At 40.1% G+C, this 22,160-nt stretch overlaps 1 protein-coding gene across 6 annotated transcripts in view; it reads right to left on the reverse strand.

The window, feature by feature from the left end:
* The window catches only part of anks1b (ankyrin repeat and sterile alpha motif domain containing 1B), a 236,551-nt gene that overhangs the window by 102,743 nt on the left and 111,648 nt on the right, over nt 1–22,160 (reverse strand). For all 6 annotated transcript variants that reach the window (XM_067581321.1, XM_067581317.1, XM_067581316.1 and 3 more), the window contains one exon: nt 8,107–8,263. In XM_067581321.1, coding sequence (XP_067437422.1) covers nt 8,107–8,263 — 157 coding nt within the window. The remainder of the gene's footprint in view (nt 1–8,106; nt 8,264–22,160) is intronic.

A 22,160-nucleotide genomic window follows, 5' to 3' on the forward strand; every position in this document is an offset into this window, starting at 1 on the left:
CCTTTCTCCACTCTTATACCTTCATCTGTGTTGATTCTTACAGCTGAATCATGAAGCCGTCTCCCATCATACGTTTATGTCGAATGTCAACAGTCTAGCCACAGACTCAGAGACGTGCAACCAGTCATACAGAATTCCCTCAGGGAAAGTGACACAGCTTCACAGCATGTTTTCACACCTATCAATGCATGTGTGTGTGTGTGTACTGTACATGCATGTGCAAACAAAGACAGACGGGCTCCATACATTTTACTTCGAGTCGTGCAAGTACACACAGCGGCACACACACACACGCAGACACAATAAAGAGCTTCCTGGAGCTGAATCAATGATTAAATGTGGGCATAAATAGATCAAAATAAAAACTGGAAAAAATTAGAGAAAAAGAGAGGAAAGGAAGGATGCAACAGAAGGATATATATAGATAGATTGAGGTCCTATTGAGTAAATAAGCCTGTCAACACTGAGGCTTTGAAGATTGATGTGAGATTTGTGTGTGTGTGTGTGTTTCCTTCGCATTCTTCTGATCTGCCTCGGGCTCACTCATGGGAAACAGTTTCGGTCTCCTTGCCAATGGGAATATATGTTTGTATGCGAACGTTCATACAAAGGTGAATACACACACATGCATGAGAGTCTAGATGTAATAACTGTGGGGTATTATACATAACTGTTTCCATCCATATGTTCAGGTTTATGTGTGTCTTTGTGCAGAGGGAGAACAAAACACTGAGGAAGAACCTCTGGGAAGATGTGAAACACTTTTACTCCAATGTTTCGCAGGTTTGCTGATATTCCTTGCATGCCAAGCATACAAAGTACAGTATGTGTGTGTGTGAGTGTATTTATAGAAAGCATGACCATGCCTGGATTTACATCAAGGCCAGCTGCACAGCTTGTTAATGCAGGCATGTAGCAGCAGTCTGTATATGAGGTCTAAGGGAACGCTTGGTGTGGAGCAAGCGTTCAAATCAGCTGTCCTCTTCCTACTCGCCTAACAAGACAAAACTGTCAGTTTCAGACATGCTCTTCATGCTGCCAGTTCTGCCCCTGTGCTGCTCTGACAAGTAGCATTTCATATGTGTATTCTGTGTATGAGTGTGTGTGTGTGTGTGTGTGTGTGTGTGTGTGTGTGTGCACCTGCCTCAAATGTTCTCTTCTATGTCGTAGAGGCAAATTACAGCTGAACTCTTAACACCATCTCTGATCGCTGCAGTTTCTAGTCAGTGTCTCAACCCTTAAGTCACGGAAGGGCAGTAGAAACCAAAGTTAGAACTCCTACACAGCAAGGAAAATTTTAGGTATTGTCTTGAGCTAATGGTTATGTATTTACTCAAATTTCATCCAAAAATTTCTGTTATCAAGATGCATCAAGAACTTTTTGACATTTTAGAAAATTATATGAGTTACATCCACACCTCACAATCGAATGCTGATGTTGAATGCCAGTCTGAGAAGTAATTCGACTTTTATGTGGCGAGTTAAAGGATGTGAAGGACTGGGAGGTGGATGTGCATGTATCATATCCCATCATCCCATCACAGTAATTCAAGTTCACCTTTTATTACCGTAAACATCTTTCCCTACTAACCCAAGACTTTTAGTTGCCACCTGCAGATATATTAGGTTTATGAAAATGTTGTCATTGAACAGAATTGAGGGTTTCACAGAATATTAATGCTCTTGTCTGGTGTACAAGTATCTTAAAAACTGACTAAAACTAACCTAGAGACTCCAAAAACTAAAAAGAAACTATAAAAATGCAAAACTGTGCAAGTATGACCAAGCGCAAACAGGTCCTCTGCATTGATTTCTTCTGGCTGTCAAAGAGGAAGACATTCTATTGCCTGTCTTTCAACAAGTCAATGGGCTTCGACCCTCTTAATAGCAAAGCCCTGGAGTTACTTCTTGCTGCCATTAGCCACTCTAAGCCTCCGGTGCCAAACACAAGTGGGACAAATGGGGCGAGACGCATCAACATCACGGCTTTATCTGCTAGAGAGAACTGAGGGTGGTTAAGTTAATATAGGAGGGAGTGTAAAAAACTCAAAGACATAAATCTTATAGGTATCAGTATCGCAGTGTGTGCACCTGTGACCGGCTAATCTGATCTCATTCATGTGAGCAGCACGGCTGAGATTGCTGTGACAATTTATATTAACCAACAGCCACTATATTTTACAAGTTTATAAAGATAAAATGATCAAAACTGTTCAAATTCCCTTACACTGCCAATATGCCATCAGCCCTGGTGTAAAGAGGTCAGCGAATACATTTTACAGTGGAAAAAAAAGCAGAAAACTATCCAGCAAATAACTTTTCACTGCTCTGCTCCCAGAAATGTGGAATTTAGGATCTCTACCTGTGTGTTGACCTATTTTGTCGAAAGAAAGTTCACTGAGCTCTGCAGCACAAGATGTAGGACCTTTGAAGTCACACCGAGGACACACACATGCACACACACACACACACACACACACACACAGACAGACACACACACAGGTTTGTAGTTTCATGTTGCACACGTCAGCAGCGGCTTGTTTACCAGCTCGAGACAAGCGTGTATTTATCTCGGGAGGAGTCGGTCGATAGTAGAAGAGAAGCACTTTTGCTCTAACCGCTTGGCAATGCTCTCCGCTCTCTGTCTGCTTCATACGTGACTGTAGGGCTGCGACGCTTCGCCCACAAGTCCCTCCTCGCCACTCCGCCGCCTGTCTTCCTGTCTTCCTATCTCTCCAGGATCACACTTCACCTGCAATGTTTTTGTGTCGCTGCAATCTGCCAGCCAGAACGGATTAAAAAGCTGATTAACCGTGTTTCCGAAGACAAGACTTCAGAATCACACATGACATGTTTTTAATCATAGAAATGTCATAGAAAAGTGTCACTGTTGATAAAAGCATTTCTACATTCAAAATCAACGCTTGTCTCGCAGAATAAGTTGAGTTTTTCCATTCAGGTTTTGAGGAAGTTTAAGTTGGTGCAAGTGATGGAAAAAACTTTAACATAATCAGAAACTTAATCATGAAACGACGGTCCCTACTTGCAGGAGATTATGCCTCAAACTAAATTCATTGTCTTTTATTTCTGTTCTCCGCCAAGAAAATGTCCTCTATATTTATCAGCTGTTATTGGATTGATACAATAATGAGACTAACAGTCTGCAGCCATGCCAGCGCATTGATGGTCTGTGCAGAATTTCATGGCAATCACATCAATAATTGTTTCAGAGATCAGTTTGGGACCAAATGGTGGACCAACAGATATTTCCATCCCTACAGCTACGCCACTGGTGTGAATAAAAATACACAGAGAGCATGTTTTATGAGCTAAACCACGAGTCTTCTCCTTGGTTCCTGCAAGGTTGACATTTAGATATTAGTTTCTCATCTCTCAATCTGCACGCATGCAGAATTAAATATATGCGTGTGACATATGGATACAAAATGTGTCCGCAGCCAAGTGGTGTAGCAGAGATGGATTCCTCATTTGAAACAAATAAAAATCCATCAGAGAGGAATCCATGCAGTACATCAAGAATAATCCTGAGTTAATATACAGAGCTCAGTGGTAGGATTATGCACCAAAGTCTGTTTGCAGCATGCTTTGCGTTATAAAGAAGAGAATTCCATTTATTTCCTGTCAGAAATGACAGTTGTCAGAGGACATATGGTGCGAGGGGATATTGTGCATAACAATCCCATGTGATATTTCATGAATACAGCAGCGTCAAAAGTGGGATGGTGACTCTAACAGGTTGTGGAGAATCTCAGGACAACAACTGTAGGAAGACCAAAGGAAAAGAATGATAAAAGTAAAATAAAAAGTGAAGGAGGGGGAAGAGATTTCTAAGAAGCTAATACATGAAAAACCAGGAAGTTGTTTGGGGTGCAGTTTCACTGACAACAGGTCCCTGGTGTTTTTTGTAGCGGTGTGGCTGAGTGACAGTCACCAGATGGATTTTGATAAAGCTGCTTGATTGTTTGAGGCTTCAGAGAGTGCCGTAGAGGCTCCGTGTCCTCAACTGTGAGACTGCCGCAGCCCACAGCTGCAGACAGTTAGCCAGCAGCACAGGACAGGTGGATATCAGGCAGGGCTTACACTGCAAAAAATATCCATCCCAACAAATCCTTCAGCTCAGCTCTCTGTTTAAAAAAGCTCTTCTTTCTCAAACAGAGAGAAAAAAATCTGCTGAGGTGAGTTAAACATACTTTACATATTTCAGGGAAGTTTCTAGAAATAACTCAACGGCCTGGTCTGTCAGATTATAAATAAGTAAGAGTGTCTCCTAGACTGTCAAATTAGTATTTTGTTTCTTATGCGGCTGATTTAACCAAATCCTTTTCTGTCGGTTAACCAACTAGCCTAAATGTGACATTTGTTACTTATTATGGCTGATTATGGCTGTCATATTCCTGTGTCATTAAAGCGGCTATATATGGAGCGGCGTTCACCACCTTGAAACAAGAGGTCAGTGTCTTAAAGGGGACATAACTTGCTTTTTGTGATTTTCTGTTATTTTTATTGTGTTATGTCAGATGTCTGTTAAACATGGTCAAAGCTCTAAAACAAGAGGTAAACATATGTAAAATGCTCCTCTCCTCCTACAATGTTACCTCTACTTCCTCCTTGTGATGATTTCAGATTGTTTGTACATGCCCATAAACATCCGTCCATGCCGTAGCCTTTGTTGTTAAGGCTGTTCACGTTGTCCACTTACATATTTTGGATCAGATTAGGGCTCCTACTACTGCTGTTTGTTTACGTAGCCTCTGGTGCGGCTGGACATCTGCCGATGCGCAGCTTTCAGAACAGAGTAGGCTCATCAGAAGGGGGTCCTTTAAGAAACAGGAGCTGACACGGCTGTTACAGACAGAGGCTGAACTGAGGGGCTGCATAAAGAGCCAGAATAAGATAAATAAGGAGGTTTTTTTAACTCCAGTACAGCTCCAGCATATAAATATAGATCTGGAAACATGCAGAAGGTGTCCCCTTTAAAAGAATCACAAATCACACTTTTTTTTAAATATTCTTTTGCAGCAGTGTATTATAACATATTACACATTTCTGTACAATTGTCACTTAATTTGTACTACTATTACTACATTTGTTTCTTGGCATTTTTTCATAAATTATTTTTGTTTCCTTCAGCCTGTTCTGTCACAACTATAATGTACAAACTCATCATGCTGCCATTAGTAACAGCAAATGACTCAACATGTTGTGTATTCTTATTTATTTATTTATCAGTAGTTGTGTTTTTAGCATATTCTTATTTTTATCTCTTTTTTATCTTATTTTATCTGTCTGCAGTACTGTGTGTTGTTGCTGCAACCTCCCCAGAGTCGTTTAAGTTTCATCTCATCCTAAGAACAACATATCATGAAACAAGTTGTTCAAATTAGTTAATATGCATTGGAAAAAATATTATTTAAAATCACCCTACTTGTATAATAAAAAACAAAGATTTTCAGGACTAATTAACAGATGACTTATTGAGTAAAAAAAACATTTTTTGCAGTGTAATGCACCAAGATACTCTCTGCTCTTCCCCTTTCCTCTTTTCTCTCATCTCAATCTCTCTTTCCTCATGTTTCCTCGCAATTATATCTTTCCTCTCAGAAGCAGATGAAGAGAGACTGACTCACACCCATGTGACTGACACGGACATGTGACTGGCCTCAAAGCAGGAATCCAGGATTTTCCTTCCTGCTGTGTCAGAGATTCTCATTCGTGTAGATGGCTTAGCCTGAGACGACCCTCCAACTTAGTCGACTGAATGTATAATCTGCCCAGTCTCTGTCTCACATTCTTTTTCACCTTTTCGTCTCTCTGCAACAAGACGGTATCTGCTGCCTGTAAGGCATTTGTGCATTCCTAGACATTTCCAGCATTGACATGGAAATGTATGTATCACCTGAGTTCTCCCTCACCTCCTCCTCACTCTCATGTCAATTCTCTCTCTATGTCTGTCTCTCATTTGGCCAGGTAACAGCGCTCGGAAAGCTGAGAACAAACACAACACCCACACTGCTCACTTACGTCAGTGGAGTAATTTTCTTCCAAAAGACAAGCAGCTAACCTCCCAGTTCACACACACACACACACACACACACACACTATACACTGTGTTTTGACAGGTCAACTCTCCTCTATCCTGCAGCCAATCACAGATAAGCTGAAACAGCCAAACGTGGGACGAGACAACATGCACAAACACACACAAAACAAGCCTCTACAGTAGCCTCTCTATGCTCCTGTCGGGGGGTGGGGGGTTGGGGGGGGGTGTCACTAGCAAGGCAGTTCCCATGGTAACATACAGGTGACTCACCAGCCGGTGATGCAGTTGCCGTGACAACCTGCAGTGTGTAGCATCGCTATGGGAGCGAAGTGAAAGGGAAGAACGCATTGTGGGTGTTTTTGTCGTCGTGGGTTGTCGAAATATAACGCTGCAGACCAAACAACTGATGAGCAAACAGAATCCACTTGAAGATTAGCTCACACTGACTCCTGAACTGAAAACAGACTTTAAGACTGTGGATGCCAGTGGAAAAGTAAAGTAAATCAGGACGAATAGTAACGAAAGTAACGAACAGTTGCAATAGTTGTAAACCCCTATTTAGACAAGTATTGCCCATCGAGAATTATCACCAGACTCCGCACTTCCTGTCAGCTCCGCAGAGCATTTTGGTCATTAGTCATTGTTTTGGTTTTACTGCTTACTGTTTTAGTTCTGTTTCACCGCTCTCATCAGTGTCAGGCAGCTGTTTTTAGCAAAAAAAAGCTCAGATACACTACTGTACACTATCTGCTCAGCAACACATGATTAACTTAGTAACAGAGAATTTAGCAGCAAAACAGGGTTAAAACACCAGTAAATATTGGACCGACGTTTATCAGGTGAACAGAAACAAGTTCAAATGAATGCTAATTTGCTCCGTGTCTGCTGGATAAGCTGCTGTTTGCTAACAAGTTTGACATATCAAACTTATAAGCTGATATGTTGTACCTCAGCGGTAAAAAAAAATTCATTAGAGTAGGTTTAAAGTTTCTGTGTTAAGGTGATATTTAGGTGATAAGGAGTCTGTGCAGACGGGACTTAAGATTGGGAATTGGGAACAACAAGCGCAGTGATAAACAGCATGTTTTTGGAACTGTAATTAGTACCGAGGAAAGGAAAGAAAGATCAAATATACAGTATCAGTCAAAAGTTTGGACACAGTTTCTCATTAAAGGGAAAGGGAAGGTGTGTCCAAACTTTTAACTGGTACTGTATGTGATCTGATTAAAACCACTGATCAAAGCATGCAGTAGTTTTTGTTTGTTTGTTTTCTAAGATTTTTTTTTTAGGTATGTTGCCTTTATTGAAAAGAGACAGACAGGAAACATGATAATCACCCAAATTTCCATAAAAAACTAAATCCCATCCAAACAGTGGCTATAGGCATATTCTAAACTATGTTGCTCTCACTCTCAGCCACATTTTCCACACCTGATTATCGCCATGAAACCCGTGTTAAATGTTTTCGACAAGTTGAGATGAATACACAACACGCTTGTTATAAAGTTGTGAACATCACAACAGCAGGATGTTCATGTGGACTCTTGTTCGTGAACACAGTAAACATGACAACATTTGAAGGCACCATATGTTCCACTATCAAATTTTAATTTAAGCCAGTTTTTCAACACTATGTTTGGATAATTACTTAAAATATATTGTGTAGAGGTTTAGGTCAGCTGTTAGGTGACTAAGCTTTCTGTAACACATGATGAATCCTTTTATAGTGTGTTGACATGCTGGAAAACCCCTCTGTGAATCTATTAGTAGTAATCTTGCTGAGGGAGGTTTTTGGGGACTGAAAGTGAAATTGTATGCTTGCAACTTTAGATTATGAAATGCAAAAACTAAGATAATATAGATTTTATTCATCATAAAATGAGGCCAACTGATGTCAGCAATACTCCTGATAATATCTATGAGGATATAAAATTATATTTTGCCTGACAGAGGCACTTTTGATAGAAAAGTTGATGGAGAACAGACAAGGAAGAATTCAGTTTTTGAGGATAGGATCATCTGTATGTGACACTCATTTGTCCTACCATTGCGCGGACAGGCGTTGAGCCCGTGGTTGATATCGAGCGAGCAGGGTTTGCGTGTGACGGCGGTGGTCACGGACTCGTAGGGGTTGTCCTCATCCTCCGGAAGGAAAACGTCCAGAGACGGAGAGGTGACGATCTCCGCTGAACGCTTTGAATCCTGGGAGAGGAACAGAGAGAGAGAAAGAGAGAAATGTGAAGGCAATGTATTAACATATCACATCATCCTGTAACAAGCACAATTTTATGGCTTTCCGCTACCGTGAACGTGCAAATGTTTGATTTGAACGACTCCGACGGGAACCGCAGGTGTTCGGAAAGCAAAGTGAAGAGGCCTCTCGCTCAGTTCAGATGTACGAGTGAGAGACATTTTGATTTTCTTAGTTATTTGTGAAGGACAACTCAGCAAAAAAGACTAAATATTCGATGTGGAATTTCAAATGTGTGGCAAACAGTGTGTCTATCCAGGGTCAAAGGTGTCCATCACATGAGGTGGTGAATCATTAGAAATACAAAGAAAACAACTAAACACATCAGTTCAGTAACCTCTCAGTTCAGCTCGAGGGCATCATTCAAGTCCAACCACGTTTACACAATAGGATTATCGTGAAAGATTTAGGGCACTGTTCAAAGCGCTAACTGAAAATAAAAAAAGGTTAGAAAAAGTTTGAACTATTCTTTCTTCTTTTCAAACCTTCAGAGTTCATTGTAGAGTCTCTTTACAGTCCCTTCAGGATTTTAGGGTTTTGTTTCGTGTGATTACTGTGATCAGCGAGGTTTTGCTGCAGCTTTTTTTTTTTTGAAGAAGTAGAAAAAGAAACGAAAAAGGGAAAAAATAGAGCAGTCTCAAGTTCTCACATTCATCCGCAAAAAAAGGCTGGCAAAGATTAAGGATAATCACAGACAATCTTGTGTTGATTTGCTTGCTGTGAAGTGTCCAAGTGCTTGTAATGAACAATATATTGTAGTGAAATTGCTGCAATTTGTGAGAAAAGTCAGTCTATCAGTTTTAGGATTAATGTGCAAGAAATATGTTTTAAAAATGTAGAACCTTAAAATATGAGATACAATGGCCTTATTTCAAAAGTTATTAACGTCTTAGCTGATGACAGAGAGCTCTGTTGAAATCTGTCCCTCGACGGTGCAACAGCCTCAGGGTCTCATCACATGCTGTGAATGAATTAAAAAAAAAAAAAAAACAGGAACAAAACAACCTCTGAGGAAACGTGGTAGAAATTCCCTCAAACGCAACAGCAACTGAGTTAAAAGTCCTAATAAATCTATTAAATCAGCACTTATTTTGTCTTTTACAGCGCGATAATGTGTGAAATTAGTAAAACTGCCAAACAAAGACAAATAATTATACTTTTTGTAGGAAAGTAACTTTAAAGCGCCGTCTTAAGGAAACCAGGAAAAAACATACGGTAGCCTTCTTCCACTACCCACTGCTGGAGAAAACGGTCAGATGTCTGACCTTTTGAAGTTACTTACTAAGTTTTATTAAGCTGACACGGGGGTTACTTCTTCTGAGTAAAAGCAAAATGTCAACTTGTAAACTTCATGTGTTCAGAATTGGCTCAGAAGAGGAAACAGGTATGCTTCTCCTAGACTCAATTTCAGCTGGGTGCTGTTATTATTCTACAGATGTTTGTCTTAAAATCCTTGCCATCCACCAATAACCTCAGTGTGATCCTCAACAACCACCTGTAGATCCACAGATTTGCTCTCTACAGCCTCTATATGTGATCTTTTCTAAAGGTCAATAATAAAAAATCTTTTAAAATAATTCAATATTAGTTTTCTAACATATGTCATCTGACTCCACCAGAACTACATCCCTCCATCCAGCTCCAATCAGGTTATATATCTCCCAACATGTACAAACAGAAATTAGCAAAGAGACACTTATTATTCTTGGTACTATGCTATTATATTATTAATAGAAAGGATGTTCTTGCTTCACTTTTCTTAATTAATAATGTGTCTTTTTTGTCACTCTGAATAGAGTCCCTGTCAAATGCCTGAATTGTAATTTGCATTGAAATGAAACGCACTAATGATTTTTACCAAAAGGGACTTAAAGCCTGAAAGGAAACTTTTCATTAGGAGGTGATTAATTCAGCCTCACATTGAGAGGTACATGTAAGCAAATGTTTCTTAGGGACCTTTATATAACGGGCTGTGTCTCTGGGTATTTGAGGGAGAATTTCTGATTGCACTTTTGTTGCAGCGCTGGTGAAAAGGTTGAGCCCCAAAGGACTCGGAGAGAGAACCGAGGACCAAGAAGTCCCTTATCTCCAAGGCAGATGTGTACCCAGAAAGAATGAAAAACAAGAGTGAGTGATGTGAAGCAGAGGAAAAGGTTACGGAGGCGAGCGTCATTTCAGCCAAAGAGACAAAACATTTCTTTCCAGCGACGCAGCCTCTGGATGTCTGCCTTTTCCCCCATAAGGCAACACTCCATCATCATTTCTGAAGTGTCACCTGGCAACCTGCCCCTGGTTGTACCCTTCCTAATGGGATCAGTGGTCAAGTTGTCACCATGGTGATGTTGTGGTGGCTATGCCCGTTTTCTACCCCGCTCCAAATATATTCCCCAACCCAATGACTCAAGCTTTCCTCCTTCCACCCTTCCACCCGCTCCTAACCACCGCCGTTCATTCAACAGCCATTACTCTTCCTGTCATCATCTGCTACTACATTACCCAGACTGCACTAGGCCATCAATCACACACTGAGCACCCTCACAACGAATTAATCATTCTGGCTGATAGAGCAATCAGCCCCTTGATGATTTCTCTCGCTCGCTCACACCCTCTGCACTCAATCTGAGACTTATTTCACACTGCACTTTATTAAAGGCAAACAAACTAAAGCCCCTTCTCTTGGTCGTCCCCCTCCCGTTTCTATCTCCATCAGCACTCAATTAGACCGCCATTACCAGCTAATGGAGATCCAGTCTTTATGCCTTCACTCCGCAGGTGGCCCAGCTTCGGTTGACACTGATTTGACGTGACAGCCTGGTTAGCTGCAGATTTCACTCGCAGAACTTTAGGAAAGGCTGATGGAACCGCAGAGAGCTGCCGGTAATTCACAGCTCCTTTCAGGGACATGAAACCTCTACTATGAATTATAAACTCATCTGACAGCTCAGATTAAAGGTGCAATGAATCATCTTCACGTTTACTTTGATAAAAAAAACAAGCGTATCACTAGGAAAACTGTCGGCCAGAATACCAGACAATAATGGAAAATGCCAGTTATAATTTCAAACAGCCCGAGGTAACGTATTCAAATTGCTCTTTTTATTCAACCAACAGTCCAAAACTGTAAACATATATGACAAAGAAAAGCATAAAATCCTCATATTGAAGAAGCTGGAACCAGTGAATGTTTTGCTTTTTCTCCATGAAAGATAAGAAAATGATTACTTGATCATCAAAATAGCTGCCGATTAGTTTTTTGTCCATTGACTAATCAATAAATCAACTAATCATCGTGGCCTTAAGAATCTCATTTCTTAAATGTCATGTAAATAAGAAACCTGGTTGCAGTAATCAGTGTAGGGGATTAGAGATTTCTCGTGTACGGTATCTACTTCTGACTATTTATAAAATTCAGACACACACTGTAAAGCAAGCAGCATATTAATATGTAACTTCACTGAAGTTCAATTCAATCCTTGTTTGTTTTTATCAAATTCCACACCAAATCAAAACTTAGATAATTAAAAATGAGAACACTTATAACTACTACTTATTTTGCAAAGTATATACATATATAAATATATTGTGTTGTATTGGAAAGACAGACAGCTCCAACTTTTAATTTATTCCTTGATCAAATATATTATTTTCTTCTTCAAGCTGTCACTGGAAAACAAAAACATCATCTTTTATCCTGGATTTAGAAAATTTTACATGTTTTACATGTTTTGTTATAAACATGTACTCTGCTGTTTAATGGACCTTTTTGGCTTATTGTATATAACTGAAGCGCTGTTTTTTGTTGTTGTTGTTTTTGTGGCCTGGGGTGTGGGAAATGATGAAATGTGTGGACTAGATTGCTTGTAGTGTCTACAGTTTGATGAAATGGAAAATAATAATATTAAGTATGTTTGTTTTGGTTTCTTTTAAAAGGAAGCAGCTTATTTTATCATTACCACAGTTAAAATAACAAATGCTTCCAAAATGAGTGTACAGCAGGTCAGAAACCTGAAATCTATTATATTAATTTACAGTAACAAGGTTACTACAGTGCATGTAGACATGTTGTCCAATTTCCTGCGTAACCGGATTTCTCTGAGTAACCTGGATTCTTGTAAACGTACCAACAGCCTTGTGTCACTGGGTCAGATTTGGCAGGAAATGTGCTGGATGGCTTTACGGCACGAAGCTGGAAGAGCGTGCGTTTAGCGTGCTTATTCACAATGGCAGACACTGAGACAAGTGAAAGTAATCAAACAGCGACCAGTGGATATTGTCTTTGAAGCAGGATGTGACTGGATTTCATGAGAAATACAGTCCCGATTTAAGAATAAAACATAAAAACCTTACATTTACCATGAAAGACAGCAGTGAGATCAAGGTTACTAATCATAGATATCATCAAGATATCACTATTAATTAACAATGAAATGAAGTTTTTAAATGCCACGGGTACAGCAGCATCATTAGTAGATGAACTGAAGAAAGTACACAAAAAAAACACAGAATCCACTAAGGAAAGAGATTCTTCTGTGGTGTCCAGAGGGAGAAGTAAAAAGAATGAAAAGAAGAGAAGAAAAGGAATAGAAAGCAAGGAAATGATTGCACCTAAAATTATCTTGAAAAGGACAAAAAGAAGAGGAATCACCTTTAACACATCTTTTATCTGCCTGTGTACCGTAAATTTATTTTTCCAATTCTCCCACCATGCGCTCTGCCCTCTTACTTTTTCATCTACATCATCTCTCATGACTCCAGCTTTCACCCCGACAGCTGAGGAAGAAACAGAAAGAGAAAGAGCGAGGCCGAAGCTGACAGAGGTACCAAAACCCATCGCCTGGGATAAAGACAGAGACAGAAAAATGACAGGAGAGGAGAACAACACAGGTAGATATAAAAAAAGGGAAGCCAGGATCCAACTCAACACTTACTTTAGAGTTGGTGTCAACTTCAGCGAATCCCGGGGAGACCAGCACGAGACAGAGAGACAGAGCGGGAAGAGGAAAATGAGCTCGTACTGAGGAAGGGAAGCAGAGGAAGTGGGAGTGCAATGAGTTTGGAGCAGGGATTTCCTCACACACACACACACACACACATACACACACACACACACAAGTCCTTAAGATAGAAATTCAGACACATCCGAAAAAGCTTAAAGTTTGAGAAATTCCCTCGTCAGCAGAAACTACTTTACACTCGATCTCAAACTAGACAGTCACTGGTAGGAAATCCCTCAGTCTCAAGTTCACAGTGAAGCCCAGGAGCACCCGAAAATCTGCAGATTAAATTAAGCCGACTGTGTGACGACAGGTTTAGCTACCTGATATTTTGATGTATCCTCTCTGCTCTTCCCGCTCAGCTCAGAAAGGGGTCAGAAGGCTTTAAAAAAGTGGGAGAAAAAGGCTCCATGCGGTGCGATATGAGAAGTCCCCTCTGACAAACAAACATGCTCGGTCTTCATTCATTTCCCTCCACCCTCCCTCGCTATCAGGGCAGAGATAGGGACACAGAGAAACTTGTGTCTGAGCTCGACAGGAAGAGAGCAGACAAACAGAGGCCTCCTCTGGCCACTAATTAGCAGGTCGTATGCAGCTCCCGTCCTACTGCAGAGGCCAGATTAAACGTTTGAGTTGTGTGACAGCGCCTGCACATGTGACCAAAGGATTGCATGTTAACGGTGTGTGCTCACATCCAGTGCAGTGTGGCGTTAGTAGTAGATACACTTAACGTGTGCCTGTGATCATGTGACAGCTTGTGTACGTACTTTTTCTTTGCGTGTGTGTCTGTATGTGTGCAGGGCTGATAACCCAAATAGGAAATGTGCTGCTGCTTTGGTCATCTTCCGAGGAACTTTTTCATATCTTACCTCTTCCTCTCTATGTTTAACCCTCTACTGTACACTCATAACACAAGCCGCTGCCTCATACACTGTACGCCGAGTTCATAGGCCATCAGATATGAATAGAGGCTATAATTCGCTGGCATTTCCTCATGGAGGCTATTTGATTAGAGAAAAGGGAGGGGTGGACACCAGAGAGGACAATGGACCCTCTGAGGCCCTCAATGAGGGGGGAGAGAGAGAGAGAGTCGCAGTCATGAGAGGACAGAACTGGAGGGACACACTAACCAATAAAACAGCGCTGGGAAAAACACTGGAAAACGCTCTTGTTTGCTGTTTTTTGTATGAGAGTGAGATGAGAGGATTGATAACACTCTCATGTCTGTGTGTTAAGTACAGAGCTGCGTACAGGAAGTGGTTAGTAGTGTTTAGTATGAGTTACTGTTGGATCTGTTTCTTCACAAATAACAAGCTTATCCATGCAACCATCACTTCTGTGTATTATTTCCAGCTATAGCGTGCCAGATGCGGTCGGTGAGCGTTAGATTTTTGTCCTTGAACAAGCGCGATGGTACCATACCTGGCATTCTCGCTGAGATATTGGTTCAATATGTAACTCCCCCTAAAACCACAAATTGTCATCTTTATATTCCTGTGTTGGTGGGTGTATTTTTTTTTACCTTTGGACAGAGCCAGGCTAGCTGATTCCCCTTGGTTATTTGCAAGAAAGCAACTAAATTTTTCCCAAAATGCTGACCTATTCCTTTAACTGTTGCAGACTAGGAGAGTTGGTTGATCTACATGAGAAGAGAGATATAGCTGAGAGTGAAACAGGGAAAGTGAAGAGGAGAGAGAAAAAGAGAGAAAAAAAAAAAAGGTGCACATTGGTCAGACGAGCGAGCATTGGGGATTGCCTTGCAGAATTGGATTTCCCTCCATGACTGGCTAATCCCAGAGAAATCAGCTATCTGAGCCACCCATGGGACACCGACAGTCACTCCTCAGAAAATAACACCCCTCGCATTCCCCACGATGGCTAACCCTGACGCGCCAGATGGTTTGTTCACACACGTGATCTCGCGAATCCAGCTGCCTCGCAAGGTAACATGATGGCTTCTGTATTGAGAAAAGCTCAAACTGTGGCTTACCCTGGCTTCACGCGTAATCCCACAGATATGGCAAACAGCCAGAGAAAGAAGCATACAGACAGAGAGCCACTGCTGCTGTGTTTAACTACGAGCCCGACAACTTTGGAGGACGCTTTGGAATAACACCTAAACAGGCTGTCGGGGTATAAGTATGCTTCATAGACACAGTTTGATGTTCAACACACGAGAATAAAAGGTTGTTCTATTTGGACAAATATAGAAAAGAGTCAGTGTGATTTTTCACACAGTAAATACCATCTATTTGAAAAGTGTGACTATTGTTTAGGCCATCAGACGAGATGCATTATGACCTGCATAGCTTACCCCCTCTGCTAAATCAATCCTTGTATTCATTATTGTCGGTAGTAAAGCTCATTGTTTTGGTTTTTGACATTTTCACAAAAAGTCCTTGGTTTTTACAAAAAAAAACTGTTCGGTTGAATTAATTTTGACCCACATTTCCACACTATATTACACATTTGTCTTAATGCTGCAAGAACACACTTTTTAATACAGTGTATGCTGCATTCAGGATGCATTGAAACTACAGAATATATAAACTATATATATACTACTATATAGTATACTACTACTATAATATATACTATAAATGGTAGTACAATCTAATATTCCCCCAGATATTTGCAATATTGATTGTTTAATCTTCTTTTTGCTTTCCATAAAACTAAATAAGTCTAATAGAATAAAATGGCACTTATTGTTCTTTATGTACCAGGCGGCGCATTTTGTGGAGGCTGACGGTGCTTAAAAACAACTTCCTATTTATTACTTTTATCGGCGCTCTGCTTTTTATATCTCAATGATGATACAGAGAATTGCTTTAGAAGATGCTCACTGCTTCCCCATTGCTTTCACATCAACCTTGAACACACACACACACACACATACATACACACACACACCCCTTACTGATGTGCTAACAGCACAGCATGACAGCTGATCTGCCCTTGTTTTTGATGGGCTTTGTTTTAGGGGGAGAGAAATATATAGAGAATGCTGTGATGTGCTGACTTGGAAAAGCACTGTCTCTTTATTTTTTACACAGAGGTATTGTAAATAATTGTAATTTTAACCACTAAAATCTACTTTATATCTGTCTTGTACATATTTTTTAAAGGTAAAAAAACATTTCGCACTCAGACTGTTAAAATTAGTTTCACGTAACATCTCCTGAGACCTTACCTTTACACATAAAATCACCTAGTTCAAACTGTTCTTTGGTGTTTCTGCTTCCATCTGTATGGAAAGATTGAATCGCCTGTAGATGTTCGATTCGGCCGGACAGAGAAATAAAGATCGAAAGTGATGAAAGAAAGAGAAATGAGGAGTGAGGTGAAGGAAGAAAGGACAGAAAGAAGAGGAGGAAGTGGGACATTAGACCCCAAATTATCTGTCACAAAGTCATTCTCCTTGACAAATCCACTAAGCACCGCTGAACCTCCACATGACTGGATCAGATGGTCTGTAGCATTAAAGTGACGCTGAGTGATTGCCTGTGACTTCCACAATGTCTTCATTAATACCTGCTGAGGTCTCCAAATATGGTCTTTACAGTGAAGTGGTCTTTTCCTGTGTAAATTAAATTTACTTTTCCGGAGTAAATTAAACTTTATTGATCCCTGTAGGGTAACTCTAAATCACCCTGCAGATACCTCAGTATCTCTCAACAAAGTTTATTACCTGCGTTAGTTATGTATAAATCACTCAGATTTACAAAAAAACAGCTTCTTTTTCAAACCTGTCCTTCCATAATCATGTTGCAGGAGCAAGAATCTGGAAAGAAACAGCAACTGTGTGCTAACATCATTAGCTTAAAATATTTACAAGTCATTTGGGACCACAAGACAGTGTTTCATATAGAAAATAACTTTAAATGAAGTCACAAGCACGATCTTTATGAACTGAGCAAACCGCTAATTGTTTCAGTGTTTGCTCTGTTTAAATATCAGTGACAGAAAAGCCTTATTACACCATCTTTGATCATTTTATACATAAATACACAAAGCAAATGTTCCCTTTCTCACTGTCACCTGTGTGTATGTTTTGTCCGTTATTGCCCTGACACACTGATACTAAATAATGACATACATTTACCTGATTTCACTACAACTATTTCTACAACTATGGAAGCATTTTAAGCTTAATGCCTTGCTCAAGAGCACTCCACCTCCTGAGGTAGGGATGTGTTTTAATGCTGTACAAATACCGCAGGACATAGTATTTCCTGTTGGAGGTCTTTCTTTATTGATGCTCCTTTTCCACTCTCCAATCTTTTCTCCCTTTTCCTGTTTACCTCAAGGACAACGAGATATCTGAACTCCAGTGGGAAGTCAGACTACACACACACACACACACACGGAGAACATCTTCATGTGCTCAAGGGCAGCATATGTGTGTGTGTGTCAATCTATTTCAGGAGAAAACATATATGACAGCAGCCATAGGTGTGTGTGTTGAAGATTAGGATGACAGGAAGACAGTCTATAGCTGCAGAGTCTACAGGGTATAAAGCCATTAACAAGAACTAACTGTAAACACAGAGCTGCACCACATCCCACCGAGAGGAGAGAGAAGAGCAGAGAGGGGGAAAAAGGAGAAACAGATAAGAGGAAGATAAAGAGAAAGAGCAGGATAATAAATTCGAATTTTAAAGTTCGGTGTACTGAAAAATGTAATTAAAATCGACAGAATAAAAAGCTGATCGATTGATAATAAGTAAAATAAAAGAAATACATGCTTTCAATGTGTTGTGGTGTTAAAGAAATAACTTTTCACAACCACAAATATGAGTTACGTGGTGTTTGTTGGGAGGACGTTCTTTATCTAGGCTTTAATTTATTCTTTTTTCAAATTTATTATGAAATTATGAAATAATCTCATATACCAGGCATAAGAAAAAACATAGGAAAGAAACTAGCTTCCTTGGTTTTTCACATTTCCTAACCTGACACTTTATATGCCACCTCTCAGTCTCCGGAAATATATATGGAACATCTTTCGTCACAGGATGCCACTAACAAGGTCTTCCTTCTGTGAACACGGTACACCAGTTATGTCAGACGGCCTCATCTCATCAAATTCCTCAGATTCAGACTGACGCAGATAAAACTACAGACCCTTTTGAAATTAATAATGTATTCAAACAATTCTATATGTCTTTGTATTCTTCTGACCATATATCATCCTCTCCTAGTTTTGATAATTTGATCATTTGAATGTTCAGCTCGTGAGGAACTTAAGAAACCAATAACTAATTCTGAGCTTAATACTGCAGTGTCGTCCCTACAAAGCAGGAAATGCCCCGGGCCAGATGGGTTCCCATCAGAGTTCTACAAATAATTGGCATCAGCTGGCTCCATTACTTTTGGACATGCATAATGAATCTTTTAATGCTGCCTTCCCCAAACCCTTACGCTTGCAAATATTTCTCCTATGCTAAAGAAGGGCAAACACCTAATTCCCTGTACCTCATGATGACCAAAGTCTCTTGAATGTAGATTTCAAATTGTTATCAAAACTGTTAGCTAAGGGCAGATTTAAGGCGAATCTGCCCTTCCATTTATAATTTCAGCCAACCAGTTTATCCATAAAAGGCATTCTTTCTCTAATCTTAGATGTGTGTTTGCACTATTTATCACCTCCCAACTTCAAACACTCAGGAAGCACTTATCTCTCTTGATGCATTTCTTGGATTAAATTACTTTATTCATGTCTCCAGGCCTCTGTCAGAACTAATGCTGTGAAGTTTGACTTCTTTCACCTGTTTCGCTCTACTCACCAAGGTTACCCTTTAAGCCCCCTACTATTTGCCATTGCCATTGAACCCCTATCCATAGCCCTTCGATCTGACCCTGCTATCTCTGGAATTTGTAGATACAGGATAAATGTTAAGGTCTCCCTTTATGCTGATGATCTGCTTTTGTTCTTGTCCAACCTGTCTTGTTTCGATCCCACCCAGCTTGGCCGCTCTTCAATCATTTGGTCATATTTATAGCTATGAATTAGCAAAAGTGAGATGTTTCCTATAAACCACACAGCAAAGCAATTTCCCCTACACAGATTTACCTACGAAATTACAAATGACAACTTCACCTATTTGGGAATCAAGGTCACGCTTAAATTGAAAGACCTTTACAGAGCTAAATGCGTGTTCCTCCCCGATTCTCATATCCGTTCCAGTTTCTTCCAGTCTTACTCACTCAGGTTGTCTTCCATAAGCTTGACAGTTTGATCCTGGACTTTCTGTGGGATAAGAAAACACCAAGACTGCACAAACAATATTTACAAAAACTGAAATCCCTTGGAGGGTTGGCTTTACCGAATTTGAGATTCCACTATTGGGCTGCTAATACTGGAATCTTAAATGCCCTTCTGACTTCAAACCACGTTTTCCCACCCTCTCTTGTAGATGATGCTTTTTTACTTTGGTCCATGTTAGGTATTTGTAAATTTAAAGATCTATATATCGATAATGTATTTGTCTAATTTAAACAGCTCTCTGATAAATACTCACTACCTAAGCAACATTTCTACAGATATCTGCAAGTCCGTTCTTTTGTCGGCTCTAGATTTACTGGATTTCCAGCTTTACCTATGGACACACACCTTTATGACTTCTTGACACCAGTCAAGCCATTTAAAGGATTAATTTCACTGGTTTGTAATTCACCAAATACGTCCACAACCCCATTAGGGCCCTGTGGGAAAAAGACTTGGGAGAAGAAATTTCTGATGAACCATGGTCTGATATTTTACATCGGGCTCATAATTCTTCTATTTGTGCAAGACATGCTTTTATACAATGCAAAACTGTGCACCGCACCCATTACACCAATATTATCTAAAATTATCTAAAATCTTGAATAACATTTCTCCTGCACGTAATCGCTGTCAGCATTTCCCGGCAAATCTCATACACATGTTCTGTCCAGTAGTTACTTTAAGCCTTGAGTAACTGCTGGACAGAGATTTTTAAAACTATCTCAGACATTATCTAAGAGAAGGGTTGCACCAAATCCGTTCACAGCTTTGTTCGGTTTCTCTGACTCTTCCTTTCTGTCTGCATCAAGGAAGCGCACTATAGCCTTTGTAACCCTGCTGGCAAGATGACTGATACTGCTTAACTGGAAGGCCAAAAATCCTCCCTCTCACTTTCGTTGGATTACAGATATGTTTTACTTCCTTAACCTGGAAAAAATACACTCAATCTAAAGGGCTCATCCAGTACGTTCCTGAAAGTGAGGCTCCCTTTTCTGATTGTGTCAAAAGGTTTAACTTTCCACCTAACAAAGATTAGAGGATATAGCCTACTGGTAGAGCCTGCTCCTTCCCTTCCCGTACACAACATGAAATGTGACCTCTGCATAATACTGTGTGCACAGTGTGCTACTGACAGACAGCACTGACTCACTATTATCTTTTTTGTTTTACTTATGTCTTTATTTTCCTTTCTTTTCCCCTGTCCCTTCTTGATGTAATATTTTATATAATTATTATTATCAATATGTTACTATTAGTTCTTTTATTTTACGTTTTCATTACTCTGTTTTATAATGAGCTCATAACAGCATACTGATTGTGACAACCATCTTGTTGCTGTAAATATTCTGTGTAAAACAATAAGTGAAAGTGGGGTGAAAAATAACAGTCAAATTCTATAATTAACCTTCTTTCATTTAAATATTTCATTTACCTAAAGCACAAAACCACAGTGCACAGGAAATGTGTCACTGAAATGTCAAATCTACCAGCCAGCTTTCTCCCAAAACATCTGCTTGCTCCTTTTCTAGTGAGATCATGAAACACATAAAAGAAAAGAAAAAAAAAGGTCACCAAGCCACACACTCGAGAGATGAAAACACAGCTAGAGAAAGAGAGAGTGTGGAGTGTGGAGGAAGAGAGATGGAGGTAAAAAAACAGGAAGGAAGAAGTAAAGGTGAAAGGAAGGGAATGAAGCTTGAAGACAGTCAGGAAGTGCTGACGTGTGCAAGTGTGTGTGTGTGTGTGCGTGCCTGTGCGTGCACAGTGCTCTGACGCATCCATGCTGATGGTGACTGAGATTTGTCAATGGTGGACATCCCACGTCTGACATCTCATGAATTTCTGTGTTGCCTAGCAACCCTGCCGACCTCCATCTATCTAAGTGTTTTTCTTACATTTGTTCATTATCCTTCTCTTATTTATTTCTCTCTATTCTGCTTTCAAGGTTTCCACCAGTGAGATCTAAACTTATTTTTCTAAGTCGACGTCGCAGAGGAAACCTCCTCCACATAAACTTTGGTGCCAGTCAGCGCTCACATGGCAACGGTGGGAGGAAACCCATGGTAGGTGACAAAAATTCACAAAAGGGGAAGCTTCCTTATGCAAGCACGTCTGCCCGCATGTGCACACACACAAAACGTAAACATGTGACATACAGTAATGACATACTTTGGAACAGAGTGCACTCTGGCTAATCTAATACAAAGCACAGTCTGTGACACGTGTACTGTGTACACACACTCACACACTCAAATAATCACTAATAATCATATTGTGTGTGCACCTGCTTAGGCATGTGCACACTCACTGACACAAAACAAATACAGAAGGATAGACTTGCCATTTTATCACGCCCACCCAGCAGGCTAACACAACACCTCTGTAATAAATCCTACTGTCATGATGGGTCATAATGTTTAGTTTATGTTGAATTGTTCTTTTTTTGGTCATTTTGGAGGCTGTAGTCTGTGGAGCTGTTGAACTGTACTGCATAATACTGAGAGCTTTGTACCTTATAAACTGGCAAATGAGTTCCTCATTACACTTACTAAATTTAAAGCACATGAGAACTTGGTTTCAAAA

This window comes from Thunnus thynnus, chromosome 23 (genome assembly GCF_963924715.1).
Source record: "Thunnus thynnus chromosome 23, fThuThy2.1, whole genome shotgun sequence".
Taxonomy (NCBI): Eukaryota; Metazoa; Chordata; class Actinopteri; order Scombriformes; family Scombridae; genus Thunnus; species Thunnus thynnus.